Consider the following 23,342-nt stretch of genomic DNA (forward strand, 5'->3'; position numbering starts at 1 on the left):
CATGGGAGAAACCTCAGGGAGAGCAACAGAGGAGGGATCCCTCTCCCAGGACGGACAGACGTGCAATAGATGCCGTGTGTAAATTGAAAAGATAATACATTTGCAACATAGGTAGTCCAGATGTTTGGAAATGCATGTGTGTATAATGGGAAGATGATATAAGATACTATATGTATGCATGTATGCATGTGCTAGCGATTCCCTCTCTAGTTTAGCATACTCAGCTTCGTTGTCCCTGGCCATAGAATCACGATTTTATGGGGCCGGAAAAAACTGGGGGGAAATACACACTAGCCGGTACTACGCTATATGGAAAGGCCACCAAAAACTGTCCTGGCCTGGACGTTAAAACGGGGCTAGCCGCTGCAATGGAAATGCGCTATAACATACCTTATTCTTACTCCGAGCACTACTTCTGCTCCTCCGTCGCTTCACACTTGCAGAGGGCGATTTCTCAACTGGCCGAACTGGTGTCCTGGTCGGTGATGACACCAGAAAGACCGATGGTACTGCATCTCCATTGAGTAATGGTTGTTCTTTAAATCCCATGTTATGTTTTATCATACTCTCAGAGTAGTCGTCCGGAAATGTGAAATGTTCGCTGCATACATGAGCCTGTAAATCTTTCGGTTCGGGCCGGCCACATTTCGCTAGCCACTGCCTCCGAATGTACTTCTTATGCTTACCTTTTGGCAACAGATGGAACCGAGCATTCCGTGGATTGTTCCTATCCGAGTTATGGCAATATTTCGCGATACAGTGAGGCATATTTGAATAGAGAAACTACAGTAAATAACATGGAGATCAACGTGTCTTCGAAAACCAAACGCATGGATTACGTCACGTCCGGGAAATGGCGGCGCCCACAGTGTTGATGTTATTTCGGTATATAATCAGTTTAAAATCACTGATAATGTCATCGGATTAAAAAAAAAAAAAGAGAGACTGGCAGAGACTGGTCTGTTTTATCGGATGATAATTATTAAAAAATGAGTGTCATGAGCATACCATTCCTTTAAAAACGGGTTTCATCGTGACAGCGTGGCAGATTCCAGTCTGAATAAATTATCATTATCAATAGAAAGTTGTTTGCACATCGGTCAAATTATCATTCAACATAGGGCAATTATGTTTCTCGAAACATCTTTGAAGGAGAGCTCTAATTATCTGTTCATCATGATATGTGATGTGCCGGTAGCGGGCGTTTATGTCTACAATGCTTTGGCCCTGTAATGCTATGGAAATTGAAACGAGTTCTTTTTACAAAACAGTATTCATAGACTTAAAATAGTCTTACATATTCTTTGATTATGTATTTTTTTCTTTGATAATTGAGTAAACTAGACACACACATATATTAAATGTAAACAAATGTTTTATGTACTGAACAAAACGGGTAAAAAACAGAAAAGCGAGATGTTGAGTGACTTAAATGATACTGCGTTCAAAATAGCACACATAGAAAATGGTTGACCTATAGAAACTGGAACCCTATGCATAGTGGAAATTCTTAATAGTAAGCCTGCAATTCCATTAACCTCAACTTAATAAAGGAGCAGTTGTCTGACGTTGCACAACATCACACACTTTGTAGAGCACATCTGCCTCTAGTTAGTTAAAAAGGTACACACTATCATATTATAGTAAAAACCGTTTCTGCATGTAACGGATCCACACTATCGTATAATAAATCCTGTACTGCATGTAAATGAATGTCACCATATGTCACCAATGTAATTCTGTACCTGGCTACGGTAAATCACTCTGTTGATAATCTCCTCTGCACAAAAGCGATTGGTTATTTCTTGGTGTCAGAAGTGTCGAAGAAACATCAGTTTGTCAGTCAGCCATGCCCCTACTTGCATTTGGCGTCTTGCACGTGGAGGTCGGAAGCTTTCAATCCTTACCAAAACGTTCCAATTTGGCTGAACAAGCAGCATTGACCCAGTCCTCACCCTGCTAAACGGATCTCTAATCTAACATACAGCGTACTTTACATTCACATCGTCTTATTTATAATACAACACATTAAACATAGCTTACATCACACATCCGGTAAATATGGCTCTTAAAGATTAAAGTTTTAAAGGCTTTATTTATCATAAGCACAATATTTGCTATGTAGTTTTGTGCAATACAAACTTGATTCTCAGACAACGATGCAACATATGATATACTTAAAATAAAAGTAATGGACATAATATGAGTACCATTCAAGTCTGTTGCAGGAATAAAAAAAAGATTGACTTATAAAATAGCATAAGATAAAGCAGAATTCAAACCAAATATTTTAGTAGAATAAATACTGTATACTGTAATAATACATATTACATACATACCTCTGTACCATCCTTGAAAAACACAATATCTTGAGTTTTGACAATTTTAAGTCTTTTAAATGTATGTGCTTTTTTTATAAATGTTTACATGGATGGACCCCCCCCCCTTAGGGGAATTCATCCACAAAAAACACACTGGACGCTGCACTAGGTCAGAAACCAGAGGAGACTGTGAGGTCCACCGCAGACGGACCACTTTTGGACAAAATGTCCTCTCCGTTAAAGGCAGCTCGTTGTGGAAGACCCTCCCAGCTGAGACACGGGATCGTCCCACTCTCAATAGCTTCAAAGGTCAACTCAAAGAATGGTTGAGAAACAACCAGACGTGTAATCAGCGCTAAATGCCCTTTAACACAGGGGTATCTCCTCTTGCACTTTATGCATCTCTTGTATCTTCTCTTGCACCTAATGTCGTTGCTGCTATACTGTATTACCATGTCATAAATACTTGTGTTTGCTGCTTTTTGCATATCATGCATTTGTTTTTGCTATGTTTGTAAAATATAATTTTCTTATGTTTTATGTGTGGAAATGAGCTCAAAGCTAAATCTGGCATATTTACGCTTGACACATTTTATTGTTTTAAGTGTTCATTGATGTGCGTTGTCCCTGCTAGATAAACGGTTAAAATACACGTGTTTTTTTTCAAAAGGCTTCAGCTCAAAAAGAATTGATATGATCAGGCCATGTGAGCGCTCTTTTCTGAATGAAGGCTGAGTCTAATTGCTGTCTTTTGTAAGTGACATTAGCGTCCTCTGAGGTTTCATCACAGAAAGTAATTAGTGTTTTTTCCACAGAAAGAATGAAGTCATTATACTCTGTGTCCTTCTGTTTGTATTTCAGACTCCCACGTCGAGAGGATCAGTGAGATCATCTCCTAAGCAGGAGCCAGAAGAGGTGAGCTCTTAGTGCCTCTGATGAAAGAACATCACTGATTGTTTGTTTCTCCCATCACTCGTGTATATTCTTATACATCTGAACATCTCAATCAAGAAAAAGACTGGAGACAGGGGCATGAGAGATATAGTGTGTGTAAATTAAAGACAGTTTGGATGTTTTGAAGCAGAGTAGTACATCTCTATATGTGTATTTTTTATTCTTGTTTATTTTGTGTTCTTATCTTTATTTGTTTTTGTTATGTGATTGTAGTTCTCTGTACAGCTCTTTGGAGGTTTTGAAGTGCTCTATAAGAGTGTTGGATTGGATATATTACTTCTCCATAGTCAGTGTTTCACTTGGTGGATTGTGGTCGGCATGCCCCCGGTTTGTTTTAAAAAGTGAGGAGTAGTTCAAAGTAAAACATACTTTAGCCCCTTCTGAATGGGAACTGAAGCAGTTATCTCTGCTCTCTTCAGGGTTACACATTTGCAGTTCTTCAATTTCACCTGCAGACATTTAAAGGGGACCTGTCATGCAAAATGCACTTGTTTATGTCTTTTATACATAAATATGTGTCCCTGGTGTGTCGGTAAACTCACAAATGCCCCTTTCACACCAGCGCCTTTTCAGCTCCGGCTCGGAGCTAGAGCCTGAAAAGCGCCGGGTTTTCCAGTTCACACTGGAGCGGCGCCGGCTCTTAGCTCCGGAATCCGCTTCATTTCCAGCTCCAAAAAATTGTCGGTCCAGAGGCAAGAGCTTTGGAGCTAAGAGGCGACGTCGCTTACGTCTCTCTTACGTCGAGGCGTGCAGGAAACTAAACCCACCTCCCATGGGTCGACTGTTATGCCTGCCTACAAGCAGTAGTGCCTATAAACACACTTTATAAAGTCAGGCAACACTAGCCAGGCTTCGTGTGATTCTGTTTATTTGTACCTTACTTTGACCATCCGTTCACTGTTATCCATCATTGTGGAGAGAGGCAGACGTGTTGTTTTGTATTATTGCAGCTATCGGATGCAAGTAGTCAGTTTAGCTTCGGTTGCTATGCCAACATCACCCGTTTTATACCAGAGAAACTTTCATAACAGCGTTGTGATACCAAACAGTGTCAATTCAGACGGACACACATTCACTTAGGCTAAGGGGAACTGGGGATATGCATCAGCTGCTTGTGTGAGTCGGACAGTGAATACTTTAGAGCGGCCGCTGCAGTGTGAGCTAACCGGGAGCTAACGGGAGAATAAACTCCTGTGGAAGAGCAGCCAGCACTGCAGCGGTCGGTAAATGCTGCAGAAACACATTAATAAACAATGAACCACGGCACTCTGGAGCAAAGTATAAGGTTGGAGAAGTCGTTATTCAATTTATTCTGGCTTCGTGTGATTAAAAGCAACACGATCATCGACCCGACGCAGTTGTATGGGCATAGATATGTCTCATAATTATTTGTGTGAACATAAAAATAATTTGTGTGTAAATATGTGATTTGTAAATGTAAAACAACATCCACAAATGCATTTAAAAGATTTGCAAACTCACAAATACATTTGCAAGTGTAAAACGGATCTGCAAATACGCTAAATATGTTCACAAATAAAAAAAAGATCTGTGAATATCTCTTTAACATTTACAACTTTCGATCAGGCATTTGTGAATCCATTTTGTATTTGTGGACCAAAAATGCGCTCGCGGATCTCAACTCTCTGTTCACGGATCTCAAATCTCTGTTCGCAGATCGTCTTTTTACACACACGGAATTTTGAGACATATTTTCCGCCGGTCTCGGCTAAAATCTACTCGTGTCACTCGGTTATTTTCGGAAACCACGTGATGGCCCGCTGATGACTACATTTCCGCATGATTTCAAAGTAAGAGCATGATGGTTTGTTTAATGCTCTGTTTTTGTATTATAATGAACAGCGGAACGTTAGATGCATTCTTCATCACCATCACCCTCATCATCATCATGTTATAGTGATACAGTTAGTTTGTGTTATTGGTTCAATACAGCATATCTCGAGCACTTTCGTTGATGTTGAAGTGCAGGCTATACGCCACTTCCGGGTCCCGGGGGGGAGCAGCTGTCTGTCTGTCTGCCTACCTACGTACCTACCTACCTACCAACTAGTTGTTTTGGTTGGAAAGGTTTAGTCATTGTATTGCTCTTTACCAGCACCTGCAGAGTACAGGACTTTACATTGTAAATATTATATCAATCCATTGGTTTCTAGCATATATCATTTGCAAGTGTTTAAAACAAATGTGGGATACTGATTTCATAAAAAGAAAGACATTCATGATTGTCATATTTTATTATGTAGGATACAGGACTGGAATTATTCTTACTTTTTACTCCACTTCATTTAAGCAACAACTTTATTTAATGTTATGATTAGATTGTTTTGCTTGTATCATCCTTTGCAAATACATAGTCACACTGCTGGGAACAGGGCTGCTTCTCTGAGAAACGTAGATAACCACTTATGAGAATATAATGCATTGGTGTATATTAAACTAGCCAACAGTATACAAAGCACTACAAACGTTTTGTCAATATTAACCATAAACATTTACATTAGTGAAATGACACATCAATCAATGTTTATTTTTATTTTATTTTTCACATCACATACACATTAATGCAGCTATATAATCAAAAGTTTTAACACATACAGAGAACCTTTTAAAGCATAATGAGTACTTCAAATGTAAGTCCATTTGGCTAGTACTTACATACCTTTACTTAAGTAAGACTATAAAGGCAAGACTTTTACTTCAGTCAAGTATCTGAATACTTTGTCTGCTGGTAGTCCATGGATCCATTGCTCTTAATTTCCAGTCGTAAAGAGAACCAACTGTAATGTGTTCAAGTAGATGTCCTTTCCAAATGAATCTGATGGTAACAGTGGGTCAATATTAGCATTAAGGTGTTCCATCTGTTGATCACTCAGAGGACTCCGGGTGACAGGAACAACTATTCCCAGTGTTCCTCACGCAGATGACCACTGGCCTCCCAGTCAATGTAGGGGATCTGTAAAAATATGTATACTTTTCTTCCGCTGTTATGTACCGTTATAATTGTATACAAAAGAAGAATAAAGAAGTATCACTACATTCCTATGCATTAATATAATTACTTATATTGACTGTGCGTGGGCCTGGCAGTGGCAGATTAATTTCAGGCAAAAGTGTGCACAATCAACGGTAGGGCATGTATTTTAATTGTTTTAATAATTTATATGGTTATAAAATATAACATTGAAACACTGACGCAAAGAACAAGTATGTGGAATGTGTTATTAAGTAAGTTTGCTTGACTACAGTCCAGTTCTGTATCCTACATAATAAAATATGACAATCGTTAATTTCTTTGTCAATTACTTTTATCAAATGAATATCCCACATTTGTTTTAAGCACTTTAAATGTTAGAAACAAATATTATAGGATTGATATAATATGTACAATATTTAAGTCCTGTACTCTGCAGGTACAGATAGATAGATCGATAGATAGATAGATAGATAGATAGATAGATATATGGATAGATAGATAGATAGATAGATAGATAGATATATGGATAGATAGATAGATAGATAGATATATATGGATATATGGATAGATAGATGGATATCATATATAATAATAATAATAATAATAATAATACATTACATTTATAAAGCGCTTTTCCTGGTGCTCAAAGCGCTTACGAGCAAGTAAAACAAAATAACAACAAAAGTAGAAAGTGCTAAGCTCGGAGGAATAAGGGCAAGGGGTTATATAGATACTTCATTCATCCCAAATTGTGAAATGTGTGGAAACAAGTATAAACACAATAACATTAAATACAAATGAAAGCAATAGACAGGAATATATCAGTGGAAAGGACACGATGAATATTATAACATTTAATGTAGCCTTACTATGAAGGCTGTGTATGTGAAAAATAAAATTAAAATAAACATTGATTGATGTGTCAATTCACTAATGTAAATGTTTATGGTTAATATTGACAAAACGTTTGTAGTGCTTTGTATACTGTTGGCTAGTTTAATATACACCAATGCATTATATTCTCATAAGTGGTTATCTACGTTTCTCAGAGAAACAGCCCTGTTCCCAGCAGTGTGACTATGTATTTGCAAAGGATGATACAAGCAAAACAATCTAATCATAACATTAAATAAAGTTGTTGCTTAAATGAAGTGGAGTAAAAAGTAAGAATAATTCCAGTCCTGTATCCTACATAATAAAATATGACAATCATGAATGTCTTTCTTTTTATGAAATCAGGATCCCACATTTGTTTTAAACACTTGCAAATGATATATGCTAGAAACCAATGGATTGATATAATATTTACAATGTAAAGTCCTGTACTCTGCAGGTGCTGGTAAAGAGCAATACAATGACTAAACCTTTCCAAACAAAACAACTAGTTGGTAGTTAGGTACGTAGGTAGGCAGACAGACAGACAGCTGCTCCCCCCCGGGACCCGGAAGTGGCGTATCGCCTGCACTTCAACATCAACGAAAGTGCTCGAGATATGCTGTATTGAACCAATAACACAAACTAACTATCACTATAACATGATGATGATGAGGGTGATGGTGATGAAGAATGCATCTAACGTTCCGCTGTTCATTATAATACAAAAACAGAGCATTAAACAAACCATCATGCTCTTACTTTGAAATCATGCGGAAATGTAGTCATCAGCTGGCCATCACGTGGTTTCCGAAAATAACCGAGTGACACGAGTAGATTTTAGCCGAGACCGGCGGAAAATATGTCTCAAAATTCCGTGTGTGTAAAAAGACGATCCGCGAACAGAGATTTGAGATCCGTGAACAGAGAGTTGAGATCTGCGAGCGCATTTTTGGTCCACAAATACAAAATGGATTCAGAAATGCCTGATCGAAAGTTGTAAATGTTAAAGAGATATTCACAGATCTTTTTTTTATTTGTGACCATATTTAGCGTATTTGCAGATCCGTTGTACACTTGCAAATGTATTTGTGAGTTTGCAAATCTTTTAAATGCATTTGTGGATGTTGTTTTACATTTACAAATCACATATTTACACACAAATTATTTTTATGTTCACACAAATAATTATGAGACATATCTATGCCCATACAGTTGTTGTTGTGAGCGCCGTAATGGCTGCCGTTGGATGGCAAATCAGCGATGTAAACGGTGACGTCATGACGCAGCAAGGGCAGCTCTGGGGCGCCAGTGGGCGGTGTGAACAGAGCGGGAGCTGAAAAGGGAAACCGGAGCTGAAGCAGAAAAGCTCCCGCTCGGAGCTAGAAACTGAAAAGCGCTGGTGTGAAAGCCGCAAAAGTGTCAGAAAATAAAACCCTCTCTCTTTTCCTCCGTGCGCAAATCTCTAAAAACGGGGGTACAATGGAGCTGATCCAGATTTGCGTCTGATATTAAGTAATATCTGAAATGTGGGCTGGCTTTACGCCCACGTTGCTATCAGAGACGTTGCTATCAGAAACGATGCGGGACGTGTTTTGGACGTATATTTGTTTAGATTAGCAAGCATCGCTAACAGTCAGAGCTAACCTGTACTGGAGAGAGTATGTGTAAAAAAGCAGGAAATAAAAAAAGGAACTCACCTTGTGGTTAACCGACAAGAGAAAAAGCGTTTGAACGCCATACTGTTTCAGAAATAATCCTTGATGTGGTTTGGAACACGATATGAAGTTTCATCACGGCAGCATTTCGCTGAGTATCTGGGTCGAATTCTCCCGCATGAGCAGGCATAAGCTCCGCCCCCTCGTTTTTGTTTTTTGTTTTGTAAAGCTTTATACCCATAATCAGCACTTTAGTAACAGGGCTGAAACAGAGGGGTATGAGGCATGGCCAGAACGGGTGATCTGTTTGGTGTTTTGAGCAAAACACTTCATAGACATGTTTTTTATATATTTTTATATATCTGAGACCTATAATATATGCCTAAAAATAATTACAATTATTAATTTAATTAATTAATAACAATTTCCCAAACTCACACTGGTTTCTCATACAGCATCTCTGTTTAGTATGTGTATTCACTCATAAACGGCTTGTTGGAGCTCCTGCCCCCCCTCCCTGTGAGCCCAGTGGCCGTCTGCGAGACAGCGAAACCCAGCCCGAAACCGGAGTTTGTGTGTGTGTGCTCACACACAGACTCGCCGCGTCCCGCCGTCTCAGGCGGAGAAATCGGCGGGGCTGCAGCTGAGAAAAGATTGAGTGTGTGTGTGTGTGAGGAAGTCCGCGGATTGGTCCATTTACGTTGGGCCAATCACGTTACGTCACTATAACCCGAGTCATCATTACCTGTGTCCGAGTCCAAGTCTGAGTCACCCAAGGAGTGTCCGAGTCATCATTACCTGTGTTCGAGTCCGAGTCGAGTCACAAGTCTTCATGTATTAATCTTCGTGGATATATAGGCGCATTCACACTGCGGTACTTTTCCCACAAAGGTTCATGCGAACTTAGTTCATGCGAACTCTTTAGTTCGCAGTAGAAGCTGCTGGGAGTCCCAGCAGCTTCTACTGAAGCCTTCCGAGTAAATCGCCAGAACGCCGACACCTCCTCATCTCCACCGCTCCCATGTTTTATGTTGTGTTGCCATAAGTTAGTCTCTCTGCGTTTCTGCGCTGGGCTAATGCTAATGCTAATAATGCTAATGCGAGGATAATAAAATGGCGGCTTCACAGAACTTTTTGGGAGTTTTACGGGGCGTAGTTTGCAATCCGCCCAGCCAATCAGGAATATAGCTCTTTTCTCACAAAAGAGCCGCTCGAAAGTCCCTGCTCTCTAGCAGGGACTTTCGAGCGGGTAAAAAGGTTCGCATGAACTAATTTTAGTACCGGCTCTTTTTGGTGTGAACGCGATCATGAACTAAGTTCGCATGAACCTTTGTGGGAAAAGTACCGCAGTGTGAATGCGCCTTATGTGTTGAAATGTAGCTGCTCCTCAGCACGGCTTTTATCCTGTCATGTTATACTAATCTGTCTATTGAACTGCTGCGAAGCGAGTTTGGCTACAATTCTAGTAATAGGTGCTATACAAATATAAAGCTTATTATTAATGTTAATATTATTATTATTATTATTATTATAAATAAACTATATTTTTAAAATGACTTACCTTTTAGAGAAGTGATTATATTTGTATGCCAAGTTTTCGTTTTGCACTTTTATTTTGATAGTAATAAGATCGGGACTCTTATTTTGAAGGAACTTTTACTGGTTACATCGGTTTACTGATAAAGATTTAGCCCCAGAAAGCACATGGCTACTTAGCATGCAAAATGACCTCATTCTGCATGTTACGTAGCCATGTGCTTTCGTGTTATCGGCTGAATCTTTATTTATTGATTAGATCACGTTACTCTGATGATAGTGTTCAAGACGGCCTATATGTCTGAACTCGATCCCTAGAGTAATGTGTTACGGAGCCTTCTCTTCAATATTGTTTCCACATAATGAGCATTGTGCGCTGCTCTTTTCCAATGTGGAAGCAGAATGTGTGAAAGCATACAGCACGATGCGGGGTCTCTAGACATCTTTAGACTGGAATAGCGGGGCCCAGTACGTGAACTTGCCTCGCAGGTGCACACGCCAGGATAGAGGAAACTTGCTCGAGTCCGAATCCAAGTCGGAGCGTCAATGTACAAGTCGAGTCCGAGTCATCGTGGGGGGCAACATTCACGAGCCCGAGTCCAAGTCAGCGTACGGGATAATTCATGAGTCCGAGTCCAAGTCATCGTGTGCAAGAATTCACGAGTCCAAGTCCGAGTCGCGTCAATCAGTGCGCGAGGTCGAGTCACGAGTCCGACTTGAATCCGAGTCCAGGACTCGTATTTGGGTCACTATACCCAGGAAGAAAACAATGGAAAAAGATAAATCTCCAACGAGGCGTTCTCGGGCAGCATAGACAGGTATTTTCTGTATTAGTTCTACTCACTACAGGGTGTACTTTGAGGGTTTGTGACTCTGAAGACCGTTTACATGCATAAAAACCTTCATAACACACAAGGGGGGGGGGGGGGGTGTAATAACCGGAAAAGCATGACATGGGCCCTTTAAGTTTTTAATTAGGCCATTCTGGTGGTGGAGTAAGTCCAGCAGGTATATCATGGACAAATTCAGTTGTATCTCCTGGAATATTCTGGAGGAACTATTAGGGCGATATAAGTCTGAAAGAAAGAAAGACATATTTTCAATGATATTGGAAGAAGGAGGGCCAATTGGTTCAATGAACATTGACAAAAACCCACATTAAGAGACAGATTAAATAAGAAAAAAAAATGTCAAGGAGAGAATGTTAGGGGACATATATATATAACACACATATTTCCCCAATGATTGTCCTTCTAGATGTTCAAGGCAAGGATGACATCAAATCAGGTTTTATTTATAGAGCACATTTAAAAACGATTTTTGGTCGAGCCAAAGTGCTGTACATGTAATACAAACACTTTACTACAATAACAACAAAAGACAATAATTTACAACAGCAAATATAAAAACAAAACACAGGGAAATGTCAGGAGTCATACTCAGCTCTGACTAGAAGACCAGAGAGAAGAAGTGTGTCTTCACTTTCTATTCATGTACTTTTTTTTCCTTTTTGTTTCTCAAGTATTTGTATTGGGCCATCAATCTTAAACATGCAAACTGTTGACATAAGATCACCCGAGTTTACATTTATTTTACAACAAACATGGCATAGTAACCATCCCCCACCCCCCTACAAAACAAAACCGAAAAGTGTCACAATACGATATAAAAGAGGAGCAAAAATAAGTAAATACAAGAGGATATCATAAAAGCACAGAAATACAAATAAACACTGTGTTGCACAATGCACATTGGGCTGCATGATTCACATGCCAAGGGAGACAATCACTTATCATTGCATTATAACCGTCCAGTCTCAAAATAGTAGCTACAGCGTACATTAATGAGTAATAGGATTATCTAATCGCCTAAAGAAGGAATAGAATTAACAAAAGAGAGAATAGGATCCCAGGTTTTGCTAAATGTATTAGAGCATCCCCTTATACCAGAGGTGGGACTAAGTCATTGCTTTTCAAGTCCGAGTCACGTCTCAAGTCTTTGCGCTCAAGTCCAAGTCAAGTCTCAAGTCAGGATGGGCAAGTTCAAGTCAAGTCCAAGTCCTAAACTTTGACAAAACGAGTCTTAAACAAGTCCTTATGTGCTTTTCAACAAATGTAATGACATCGATCAACAGAATAATACTTACTAATCAAACCGCTCTTAATTAGTCACATTAATAATTGAATAATCCATTTTCTCTCTGCTGGTAAAGTAACGTGTTTTTTTCTATGTTAGGAGGGATCAGTAAGGTAATGCTACCGTGACGGTTTGATTCAGAAGGAGTTTAATGTATAAGATCCCTGATGTTGAGGTGACCAGAATGTTTATTTCCACTGTGTACAACATGTTATGAGGGACCCACAATCTATCTTTATGCAAGGGATAATGTGCAGCGAGGCGGTCTCTATGAGGAAGAGAACACCTGCATCTAAATCCCTCTGCAGGTTGTACTTTAAGTATATTTTGATGATAATACTTTTCTACTTTTACTTGTAACATTTTGAGTGCAGGACTTTTTATTGTAACCGAGTATTCCTACACTCTGGTACTTTACTCAAGTACAAGATCTGAACTTCTCCCACCTCTGACAATAAATCCTGAGTGGTTACCAAAAAAAAAGGTTATTTTCATTTTACAAATCCTGCACTCAGCTTTGCTTTCTCCAGTATCACTGAAATGCAGCCAGATGCTGCTTCTTTTTTCGGTTTTCGCTCATTTCTTAACGTTTTCCGACGCGCTTGCATTTCAATCCGGCTTCCCGTCGCTCTGTGTAGCTGGCCTGTACCACTACACATGCTGTCTTTGGAGTGTCTGCCCCCCACCCTTCCTTCACATAATGGTATGATCCTAGTGTGTCCTTGCATATGATTGGCCGCATGGTGGCCCAGCTAAATAAAGACCCGCCCCTGCCTGCAAGGATTCTCAGCAAGAGTAGAAGCGGCTGGAGGTTCTGCTCTCCCCGACGGGAGTCTGCTCTTCTAGCGGCATCTCGCGATCCGCGTGTTGGAGACCTCTGAATTAAATTATCAAGTCAGAAGGCTCAAGTCCAAGTCAAGTCCTGAGTCATTGGTGTCGAGTCGCAAGTGTTTTGTGATTTTGTCAAGTCGAGTCCAAAGTCAATCAATCAATCAATCAATCAATCAATCAATCAATCAATCAATCAATCAATCAATCAATCAATCAGTTTATTTATATAGCCCAATATCACAAATGTTACATTTGTCTCAGTGGTCTTCACAGTGTGTACAGAATATCAGTATGACAATACGACACCCTCTGTCCTTAGACCCTCACATCGTACAAGGAAACACTTCCGAAGAAAACCCACAGTTTAAAGGGAAAAATGGGAGAAACCTCAGGGAGAGCAACAGAGGAGGGATCCCTCTCCCAGGACGGACAGACGTGCAATAGATGCCATGTGTAAATTGAAAAGATAATACATTTGCAACATAGGTAGCCCAAATGTTTGGAAATGCATGTGTGTATAATAGGAAGATGAATCCACGAGGATATCCATCCAGGACCGATGATCCAGGACCACAGCCACGACTCAAGATCCAGGACACAGGACCGCAGGATCATCCATGACTCCGGATCCCGGCGTATATAGACACCAAAAAGAAAGACATTTGGGGAAGCTGGGTTAATGGGAACATGAGAGCACACAGGTATAGACAGAGAGAAGGAAGACGTAAGATGTCCCCTGACAAACTAAGCCTATATCAGCAAAACTAGGGGCTGAATCTAATCAGCCCCAACTATAAGCTTTATCAAAAAGGAAGGTCTTAAGCGCACTCTTAAAAACGGATAGGGTGTCTGCCGCCCGAACACAAACTGGAAGCTGATTCCACAAATGTGGAGCTTGATAAGAAAAGGCTCTGGCTCCCATTGTACTTTTAGAGATTCTAGGAACAACCGACAACCCTGCATTCTTGGAATGCAATGCCCTAGTAGGACAGTAGGGTATAATGAGTTATTTAAGGTAAGATGGCGCCTGCCCATTAAGGGCTTTGTAGGCGAGAAGAAGAATTTTAAATTCTATCCTGTGTTCTATAGGGAGCCAGTGTAAGGCAGCCAGAACAGGAGTAATGTGGTCCCTTTTCCTAACTCTGGTTAGTACACGAGCCGCAGCATTTTGAATCAGCTGAAGCGACTTGACTGACTTCTTGGTACTCCCTGATAATAAAGAGTTACAATAATCCAGCCTAAAAGTAACAAATGCATGGACTAGTTTCTCTGCATCGTTTTGAGGCAAGATATGCCTGATTTTTGCAATGTTACGTAGATGGAAGTAGGCGGTCCTTGAAATTGATTTTATGTGGGCGTTAAAGGATACATCCTGATCAAATATAACACCAAGATTCCTTACAGTCTCACTGGAGGCCAAATTAATGCCATCCATAGTTAGTATATCTTTAGATAATTTGTTTCGTAGATTCTTCGGGCCAAGTACAATAACGTTTTGGTCGTGTTTAACATCAAAAAGTTTAAGGTCATCCACGTTTTTAAGTCCTTAAGGCAGTCTTGAATTTTATTTAGATGATTAATTTCATCAGGCTTGATTGATAAATATAGTTGAGTATCATCCGCATAACAATGAAAGTTTACAGAATGATTCCTTATAATAACGGAAGCATATATAATGTGAACAAAATAGGTCTGAGCACTGAGCCCTGTGGCACTCCATGGCTAACTTTGGTTTGTGTGGAAGATTCATTGTTAACATGTACAGACTGAGAGCGTTCAGATAGATAGGACCTAAACCAGCCTAAAGCAGTTCCCTGTATGCCAACTAAGTGCTCTAGTCTTTGCAATAGGATATCATGGTCGATAGTATCAAATGCAGCACTGAGATCGAGCAAAACCAGAATAGAGACGAGTCCCTTGTCTGAGGCTATTAGAATGTCATTTGTGACTTTAACCAGAGCTGTCTCTGTGCTATGATGTGTTCTAAAGCCAGACTGAAAATCTTCAAATAAATCATTGTTTTTTAAGTAATCACAACTGTTTTGCGACCGCTTTCTCAAGAATTTTTGAGAGGAACGGAAGATTAGAAATAGGTCTATAGTTGACTAAAACCTCTGGATCGAGGTTGTGCTTTTTAAGAAGCGGTTTTATCACTGCTACTTTGAATGATTGTGGAACATAGCCTAATAATAAAGACATATTCATAATATTTAATAAAGAAGTGCTAATTAATGGAAAAACTTCCTTCAACAGCTTAGTTGGAATTGGGTCTAACATGCACGTTGATGGTTTAGAAGAGAGAATCATTGAATGTAATTGTTCAAGGTTTATGGCTGAAAAGCATTCTAGTTTACTATCTAGTGTAATATTAGAACTTACGTTTCCGGGAGCTGTTGATAACACTATACTGGTCAAAGGCAAGAGGTCATTCATTTTGTTTCTAAGAGTAACAATTTTATCGTTAAAAAAAGCACATAAAATCATTACTACTGAGTGCTATGGGAATAGAAGGCTCAATCGAGCTGTGGCTCTCTGTCAGCCTGGCTACAGTGCTGAATAGAAATCTTGCATTATTCTTATTCTCATCTATTAATGAAGAGTAGGAGGCTGCTCTCGCTTTACGCAGTGCTTCCTTATATTCATTGAGAGTAATATGCCAAATTAAACGAGATTCTTCAAGTTTAGTGGAACGCCATATCTTTTCAAGTTGTCTAGACTTTTGCTTTATTTTGCGGGTTTCGACATTATGCCATGGAGCTAATCTATGTTGTTTTATTTTCTTCTTTTTCAAAGGAGCAACAGAGTCTAATTTTATTCGCAGCGCATCTATAGCACTATCAACAACATGATCAATTTGGGGTGGTGTACATTTTGTATAAGTTTCCTCCCCTACATGCAGACATGCTATCGAGTTAAGTATTGATGGAATCTCTTCCTTAAATGTGGCTATAGCACTAACAGATAGAACAGCAGTTTCTGCTGCAAGAGCTTTTGACTAATGCTTTGTAGTCTCGTAATAGTACTTCAAAAGTTACTAAGAAATGGTCGGATAAAGCAGGATTATGCGGTTCGACTAATAGTTGCTCAATTTCAATACCATAAGTCAGAACAAGGTCGAGAGTGTGATTATAGCAGTGGGTTGGTTTATTTACACTCTGACAGAAACCAATAGAATCTAATATAGAGTTAAATGCAACAGTAAGGCTATTTTTTATCATCGTCAACATGAATATTAAAGTCACCTACGATAATTACTTTGTCTGTTTTAAGAACCAAAGTTGATAAAAACTGATAAGAGTCATCAAATTGGTGGCTCAAGTCCAAGTCATGTGACTCGAGTCCATACCTCTGCCTTATACTATACTTAATTTTCTCTAAGTATAAGAAAGACATTAAGTCTTTCAACCACGACTGAGAAGATGGAGGTTTCTGGTCCTTCCACTGCAGTAAAATACGTCTGCGGGCTACAAGTGAAGCAAAAGCAATTACATTGCTCTCCTTGTTAGTGAAACTAGAGAATTCCTCAGGGAAACCAAAAATAGAAATGTAAGGTCTAGGAACCACCGGCTTATTGAAGGCCTTCGAGAGTGTATCATAAAAAAAGGACCAGAATGAACCCAGCTTTGGACAGGATTGTCCATATATTTGGGGAGGAATAATGGTAAACATTGAAAAAGGAAGAGAATCTGGGAAGCACATTCATTTTGATTGAATTGATTCTACCTACAATCGACAGAGGGAGAGAGTTCCAGCGCTGTAGGTCAGATTTAAACTCCTTCACCAACTTCAAAACGTTATGCTTATGAAGTGAGGCGAGACAATGCGAAATATCAATGCCCAGGTACCGGAAACCAGAGGAGGCCAAATGAAAAGGCAGCCTCTGGGCCGGAATCTGTTTTGCCGCAAGATTAAGAGGGAAGCATTCACTCTTACTGATGTTCAACTTGTATCCCGAAAAGGAACCAAACGTTTGTAAAACGTCAAGAATCCCATTAATACTGGCCGTAGGGTTCGAGACATAGAGCAGCAAATCATCCGCGTACAGCGAAACCCTGTGTTCAACCCCATTCCTATAGATACCTGTAAAAGCTGGTGAGCTTCTAAGAACGATGGAAAGTGGCTCGATTGCAATAGCAAACAGTAAGTGCCAAAGGGGACAACCTTGGCGGCAACCGCGTTGTAAAGGGAAACATTTGGATTGAGTGGAGTTGGTAGTCACACTAGCTGTAGGAGCACTGTACAACAATTGAATCCATGAAATATATCTTTGACCAAAACCAAACTTGTCAAGAGCTGAAAATAAATAACCCCACTCCACTCGTTCAAAAGCCTTCTCCGCATCCATAGAGATTACCATTTCAGCCTCTTGTGTGCTAGACTTAGACATTATAATATTAAGGAGGCGACGAATATTTGAGGACAACTGTCTACCCCTTATGAAGCCAGTTTGATTACCCGAAATAATGTTTGGTAGACAGGGGTCCAGGCGGCTAGCCAGGGTCTTAGCTAATAACTTTATGTCAGAGTTGAGCAAACTAACAGGTCTCCAGCTGCTACTTTCTGCTGGATCTTTATTTTTCTTTGGAATGAGTGAAATTGATGCTTGTGTTACGGATGGAGGAAGGGAACTACGCTCTAAGACAGAGGTGCCCAGTACGTCGACGTCGGGGCAATGCTGGTAGATCGCGAGTCATTCATAAAAAAATTCAAATAGACAAAACAGGTTTTGATCCCTCCTCCCTTGGCCTCCCTGCCACTTAATTCAGGAGTTTACTTGATTGACAGAAAAAGCGACCTATCGCTTTCCAGTCTGTTAACCCACAATGCAAAGCGATACAAAATCAGTCAAGTGCCGGGAAAACTCAAATTAAGTTAAAGAGACAAACAACAAAATGAGTGCGGGACCGAGCAAGAAGCTAAAGACCACTTCCACCCAGAATGGGAGGGAGAATATTTGTTTGATGTCACATTCAAAGGTTATTTGCCTTATTTGTAAAGCAAGCGTCGCTCTGCCAAAGAAAGGTAACGAGGCATTATCGGAGTGTTCACAAGGCATAGCAGCTACTTCCCTCCGAGTAGCGAGTTGAGAAAGAGAAAGGTCATGTATTATTGCTACAAAAACATTATCTCGCAGTCTTAGTGTCGCCAACTCGTTTCTAACATGCAAAAAGACAAACAAATGCATCAATGGTCGGTGTATTTTCGACCTTTCCAATCCAGACGAGATCTCTCTCCCGTCTGTGTGCGAGGGGGCGGGGCAGTTTACACACGTGCGGCTGCTACATGCAGCAACACACGGCGGGGATGGCGGAGAGAAGCGCTCCAAGGTGTGGTTACATGTTACCCGTCTCGATGTGGACAATGCTCCTTGCCAAGAGTGTTTAGCATGTGAGGGCGGTAACACGAGCAATTTGTCTAAACATTTATCAAAAGCGCTCCACATTCAGACGGAGGAATGCACCGGGTTCCACTGTCTTTCTAGCAGCTCTGTAGCCCCATCCACGAGGAACGTTTCCACGTCAGGTGTTCTGTATGCTAGCAGCAACACACGGAGTTAACTCAATTATACAAACATGGGTTAATGATTAGAGGTAACTGAGTTACTCTTTAGTTTGTTAAAGTTTCAGCTATTCTGTTTACAGTTCTGTCATCAGATTATTTAATACGATTTGTTAAAACATTGTTTCTTTTGATGTGAAATATTATTTATTTAATTTAAATATAAAGCAATGTTAATTTTGTTCACAATTTGTTAAGTTAATTTAATAATATATGTATTTTTGAATCAAGTATTCATCTTTATTGTCTTCATTTTTAGTTTCCACATTCCTAAAACAACCTCAAGCTAAATCTAAAAGTTGTGGCTAAAGAAGAGCGTTTGAGAAATTGTGCAAGGCATACAGTAATAGTCCGAATAGTCGATTAATCGTTTCATTAATCGATAGATTAATCGATTATCAAATGAGTCGTTTGTTGCAGCCCTATTGTTATCCCATGTATAAATAAAACGTGTTTTTCAGCAACCCTTGCAATTTGGGATTTTATTTTTGGTCGGTAGACCTCGGTGAGCTGGTCATTTCAAAAGTAGCTCACCAGCCACAAAAGTGTGGGCACCCCTGCTCTAAGGAGTCGTTGAACGTATCCAATAGCAAAGGAGCCAGTTGATCAGAGCATTTCTTTACAAAGTCAGCTGGGAAGCCGTCCGGCCCGGTGCCTTGCTGTCTGTAACCTCCTTTAAACTGAGTGGAGCATCTAGATTCCTTTTACTTGTTTCGTTGATCATAGGGAAGTCCAAATTATAATTATTAAATTATAAGTTCCATTAAGATGTTGTCAGGTGGAGCCTCTGATTGGTAAAGATTAGAATAGTAGGAAGCGAAAACATTATTTATCTCCTTTGGGTCTGTAACTATTGTGTGGGGGGATTTCCGAATCTGTAATACAACGTGAGGCAGATTGATGCTTTGGTTGTAACGCTAGCGGTCGGCTGGCCTTGTCCCCATATTCATAATAGGTACTCTTTGTGCGCCTTAAAACAAACTCTGCTTTGTTCGTGGAAATAAGATCGAATTCAGTTTGGAGCTTGAGTCTCTCCGTCTGAAGAACGGGACCAGGAGATGACGGGTTCTGTCCATCAGCTCAAGTTCTCTCTGTATTCGCTGCTTATGTTCCCTGGCACTGTAAGAGATCATTTCACCGCAAATTACTGCTTTATTTGTTGTTCTTTTTAATGACTGTTTTTAAATGCCTTTGTCTGAATGTCTTTCATTTTTGTAAAGCACCTTGAATTGCCTTGTGTTGAAAGGCGCTATATAAATAAACTTGCCTTGCCTTCAGGGAGGATTAAAAAAAAACCTAAGAGGCTTCTCAATACTCAAATTTCCCCTCCTCGACTCCCCTCCTCGACTCCCCTCCTCGAGACTTAGACCCGCCCACAGGAGATGCGAGCGGAGGACCGAGGAGGGGAACCGGGGAAAGAGGAGGGGAAGCAGCAGACGTTTAAAGAAATGAGAACTCCTCTCCTCTGAGCGGTCATATTAAAGCGACGTCCGTTCATTATGACGTGGCAACAGCTGCATCAGCTGTCGAGTGTTTTGTCATATTTTATAATCTCTGTTAGATCAGCTGAACATTGTTCCCCCACATATTTACCTTGAATTCATTGAGAGTGCGGTATAATGAGACAATAACAGGCTACAGATGCGGACACACACACACAAATATATTTATATAAATATATGCAATTTAAAGTATGAGAGCACTCTCATAATAACGTAACACAATCAGAGACTGGATATATCCCCCCCCCCCCCCCCTCTCTCTCTGGTCGCTGAAATGGGGAATTGAAATTACGGGCCAAAAGTTGTATTAAAAGTAAGCAGAGGACACCAAACCAACTGAGACCTGTCTGTCCGCCGCATCTGCACACACACTGTACCACACACACACCTACACACTGTACAGGACATACCTACACACTGTACCACACACACACACACACACACACACACACACACACACACACACACACACACACACACACACACACACACACACACACACACACACACACACACACACACCTACACACTGTACCATACACACCTAAGCTCCTAAAGCATAATCAGGCTACAGCCGTTGTGTATTTTATTATGTGAAGCACTAAATGTTCTTAGAAAAATATCGACTCTTTGTTTGTAGATATCTACTAAACTAAAGCAAATAAAGAGAGTAGGTCTGTTATACTGAGTGATATTTATTTTACACACTGCTCTGCTTTCTGCAGGACCTCACAGCTGTTCTCACTGTAAACATCGCGTTGCGATGAGAGCAGTTTCTAAAATAATATCCAGGGGATGCATGCAGAGCTGTCATTGGCTGAGATAAGTCCGGCCGTGTGTCACGCCTCCACCGTTCCCGGAAATGCATCCGCGGAGGAGCCGTGGAGGAACCATCAGTGTATCCTCGGTTATAGCTCCTCCAGAGAGCCTCCTCGACGCTCGATCCTCGGTCCTCGGTGTGCATTTAGAGAAATGAGACGTCCTTCAAAATGGCGCGCTGAAATTCATTTCCGGGTCACTACCGGAGGACCGAGGAGTCGAGGAGGGGAAATTTGAGTATTGAGAAGCCTCTCTAGTGTCTGGGCCGACCTCACATGGAGCGGCAGACTGTTCCAGAGCCTAGGCCCAGCTGCTGCAAAGGCTCGGTCCCCTCGGGTTTTGAGCCTGGTCTTGGGCAGTATCAGCAGCAGCTGGTCAGCCAACCTTAAAGCGCTGCAAAGGGTGTGGCTCTGGAGGAGTTCGGTTATATAAAACAGAGCCAGCCCATTAAGGCTTTGAAAACAAATAAAAGGAGTTTAAAATCAATTCGGAACTGAATTGGAAGCCAGTGTAATGAGGCCAGAAGTGGGGTGATGTGGTCAGAGTTCATATAACTTGTGAAGTGGTCCTTGTTCATTATTGTATATTGCTCTCGAGTCTCAGTTATTCAAGCTGTGCTACTTCACTGAGCTGTGACTCAGTTAGACATTGTTTAAGCAACATATTGATCTAATGCCAATGGAATTAAGACTCAATACACTCCATCAAGTCAGCCCTTGAACACTTTGTGCTGGGTCCTTAATGTTGTTGACAAAGAAGGAAAGTCAAGGACTGTATTCCAATTCCTAATATATACACCATATATAGGTATGGCTAATTATACAGATACAGCTAGAACAAATACATATTAACTAGCATGTCAACCTCTGCAGAAACAGACTCTCATGATGAAGGAAATTGCTTTTTAATGCTAAAAATAAATAATTGAAAGTTGTGTTGCTGTATGTTGTGAAAATATGTACCCCTGTGGCAGGATGTGATTTATGTGTGCATATTCCTGTGTATGTGACTCAGTGTCAGGCGAGGCCCACCAGGGTTATATCATATCATTGGGTTGTAAATGGCTTGATATTTAATAGATGTCAGCAATCAGTATGTCATTGTTAATTATTCAGCCCATGGGGTCTTTGACTCTATTTGATGTTTAAGATGTCCAAGTCGTTCAATGTCAAAAACAGCGTTCTCACACACGGCATGTAAGTCAGAAGGAGGACAATCACTAAACGGTTGTATTTTGTGCAACAGCCCTTTAATAAATACTGCCTTTGAGGCAGAAGATGTTTCCTTATTGGTTAAACTGTGTCAGTCACAGATTCAACTTAGTTAATCTGAGTAATGTTGCTCATCTAATATACGCTCACCGTGTTTGCAAGACACTAATAATTAACTTTGTATGCACACATGTAGTTACAATTAGACACAGTGCAGTCCCTGTCCTTCCTCTCACAAACTGGATGAGCAAACATTCCCCAAAAAAACACAGTATCTTTAGTGTTTATATAATTACCCACTTATTGAGTAGACTTGAATTGCCAACAGTTAGTGGTAATTAAAATATTATTGCAACAATCCAAACTAAAGACTATTTTAAGTTAATTTAAGGCCTGCAAGTTGTAGCCACTCAGCCGTAATCTTAGCCAGCGAGTGGGGTTTGAGACTCAATGTACTCCGGTGCTAACTTATAACTATGTTGTTGTTGTTGTTGTTGTTGTTGAGAGAACCATCTGGCGGGGCTTTAAAGCTGAACTTCTCTTTCACAACGTTGCTGCTTCATTGCTTCCAGATCTTGCAAGTTGCAGCACTGGCTGAGTGTCACACAACGTGAATGTGTTAATGCGCACCAAAATAAATAGTGGCGATAAAAGGAAATCGCCTTACTCTGCTATTAACGTGTTAACTTTTACTGCCCTTATTATTACCCGCCATTTTTTGATCACAATAAAGGACATGGGTAATACCTCCGCCTCCGTGCTTCGCTCACAACAACAATGGGGGACTGCGTCGGGTCGATGATCGTGTGTATCGACTACTTTTAATCATACAAAGCCAGATTCAATTAAATAACTACTTCTCCAACCTTGTACTTTTCTCCAGAGTGCCGTGGTTCATTGTTTATTAATGTGTTACAGCGGCATTTACCGACCGCTGTAAAGTATTC

At 40.3% G+C, this 23,342-nt stretch overlaps 1 protein-coding gene across 2 annotated transcripts in view; it reads left to right on the plus strand.

Moving 5' to 3' along the window:
• cd2ap (CD2-associated protein) overlaps positions 1–23,342 on the plus strand; it is a 128,749-nt gene that overhangs the window by 69,807 nt on the left and 35,600 nt on the right. For both annotated transcript variants that reach the window (XM_034075865.2, XM_034075864.2), the window contains exon 10: positions 3,183–3,236. In XM_034075865.2, coding sequence (XP_033931756.1) covers positions 3,183–3,236 — 54 coding nt within the window. The remainder of the gene's footprint in view (positions 1–3,182; positions 3,237–23,342) is intronic.

Source organism: Pseudochaenichthys georgianus, chromosome 24, assembly GCF_902827115.2.
Source record: "Pseudochaenichthys georgianus chromosome 24, fPseGeo1.2, whole genome shotgun sequence".
Classification (NCBI taxonomy): domain Eukaryota; kingdom Metazoa; phylum Chordata; class Actinopteri; order Perciformes; family Channichthyidae; genus Pseudochaenichthys; species Pseudochaenichthys georgianus.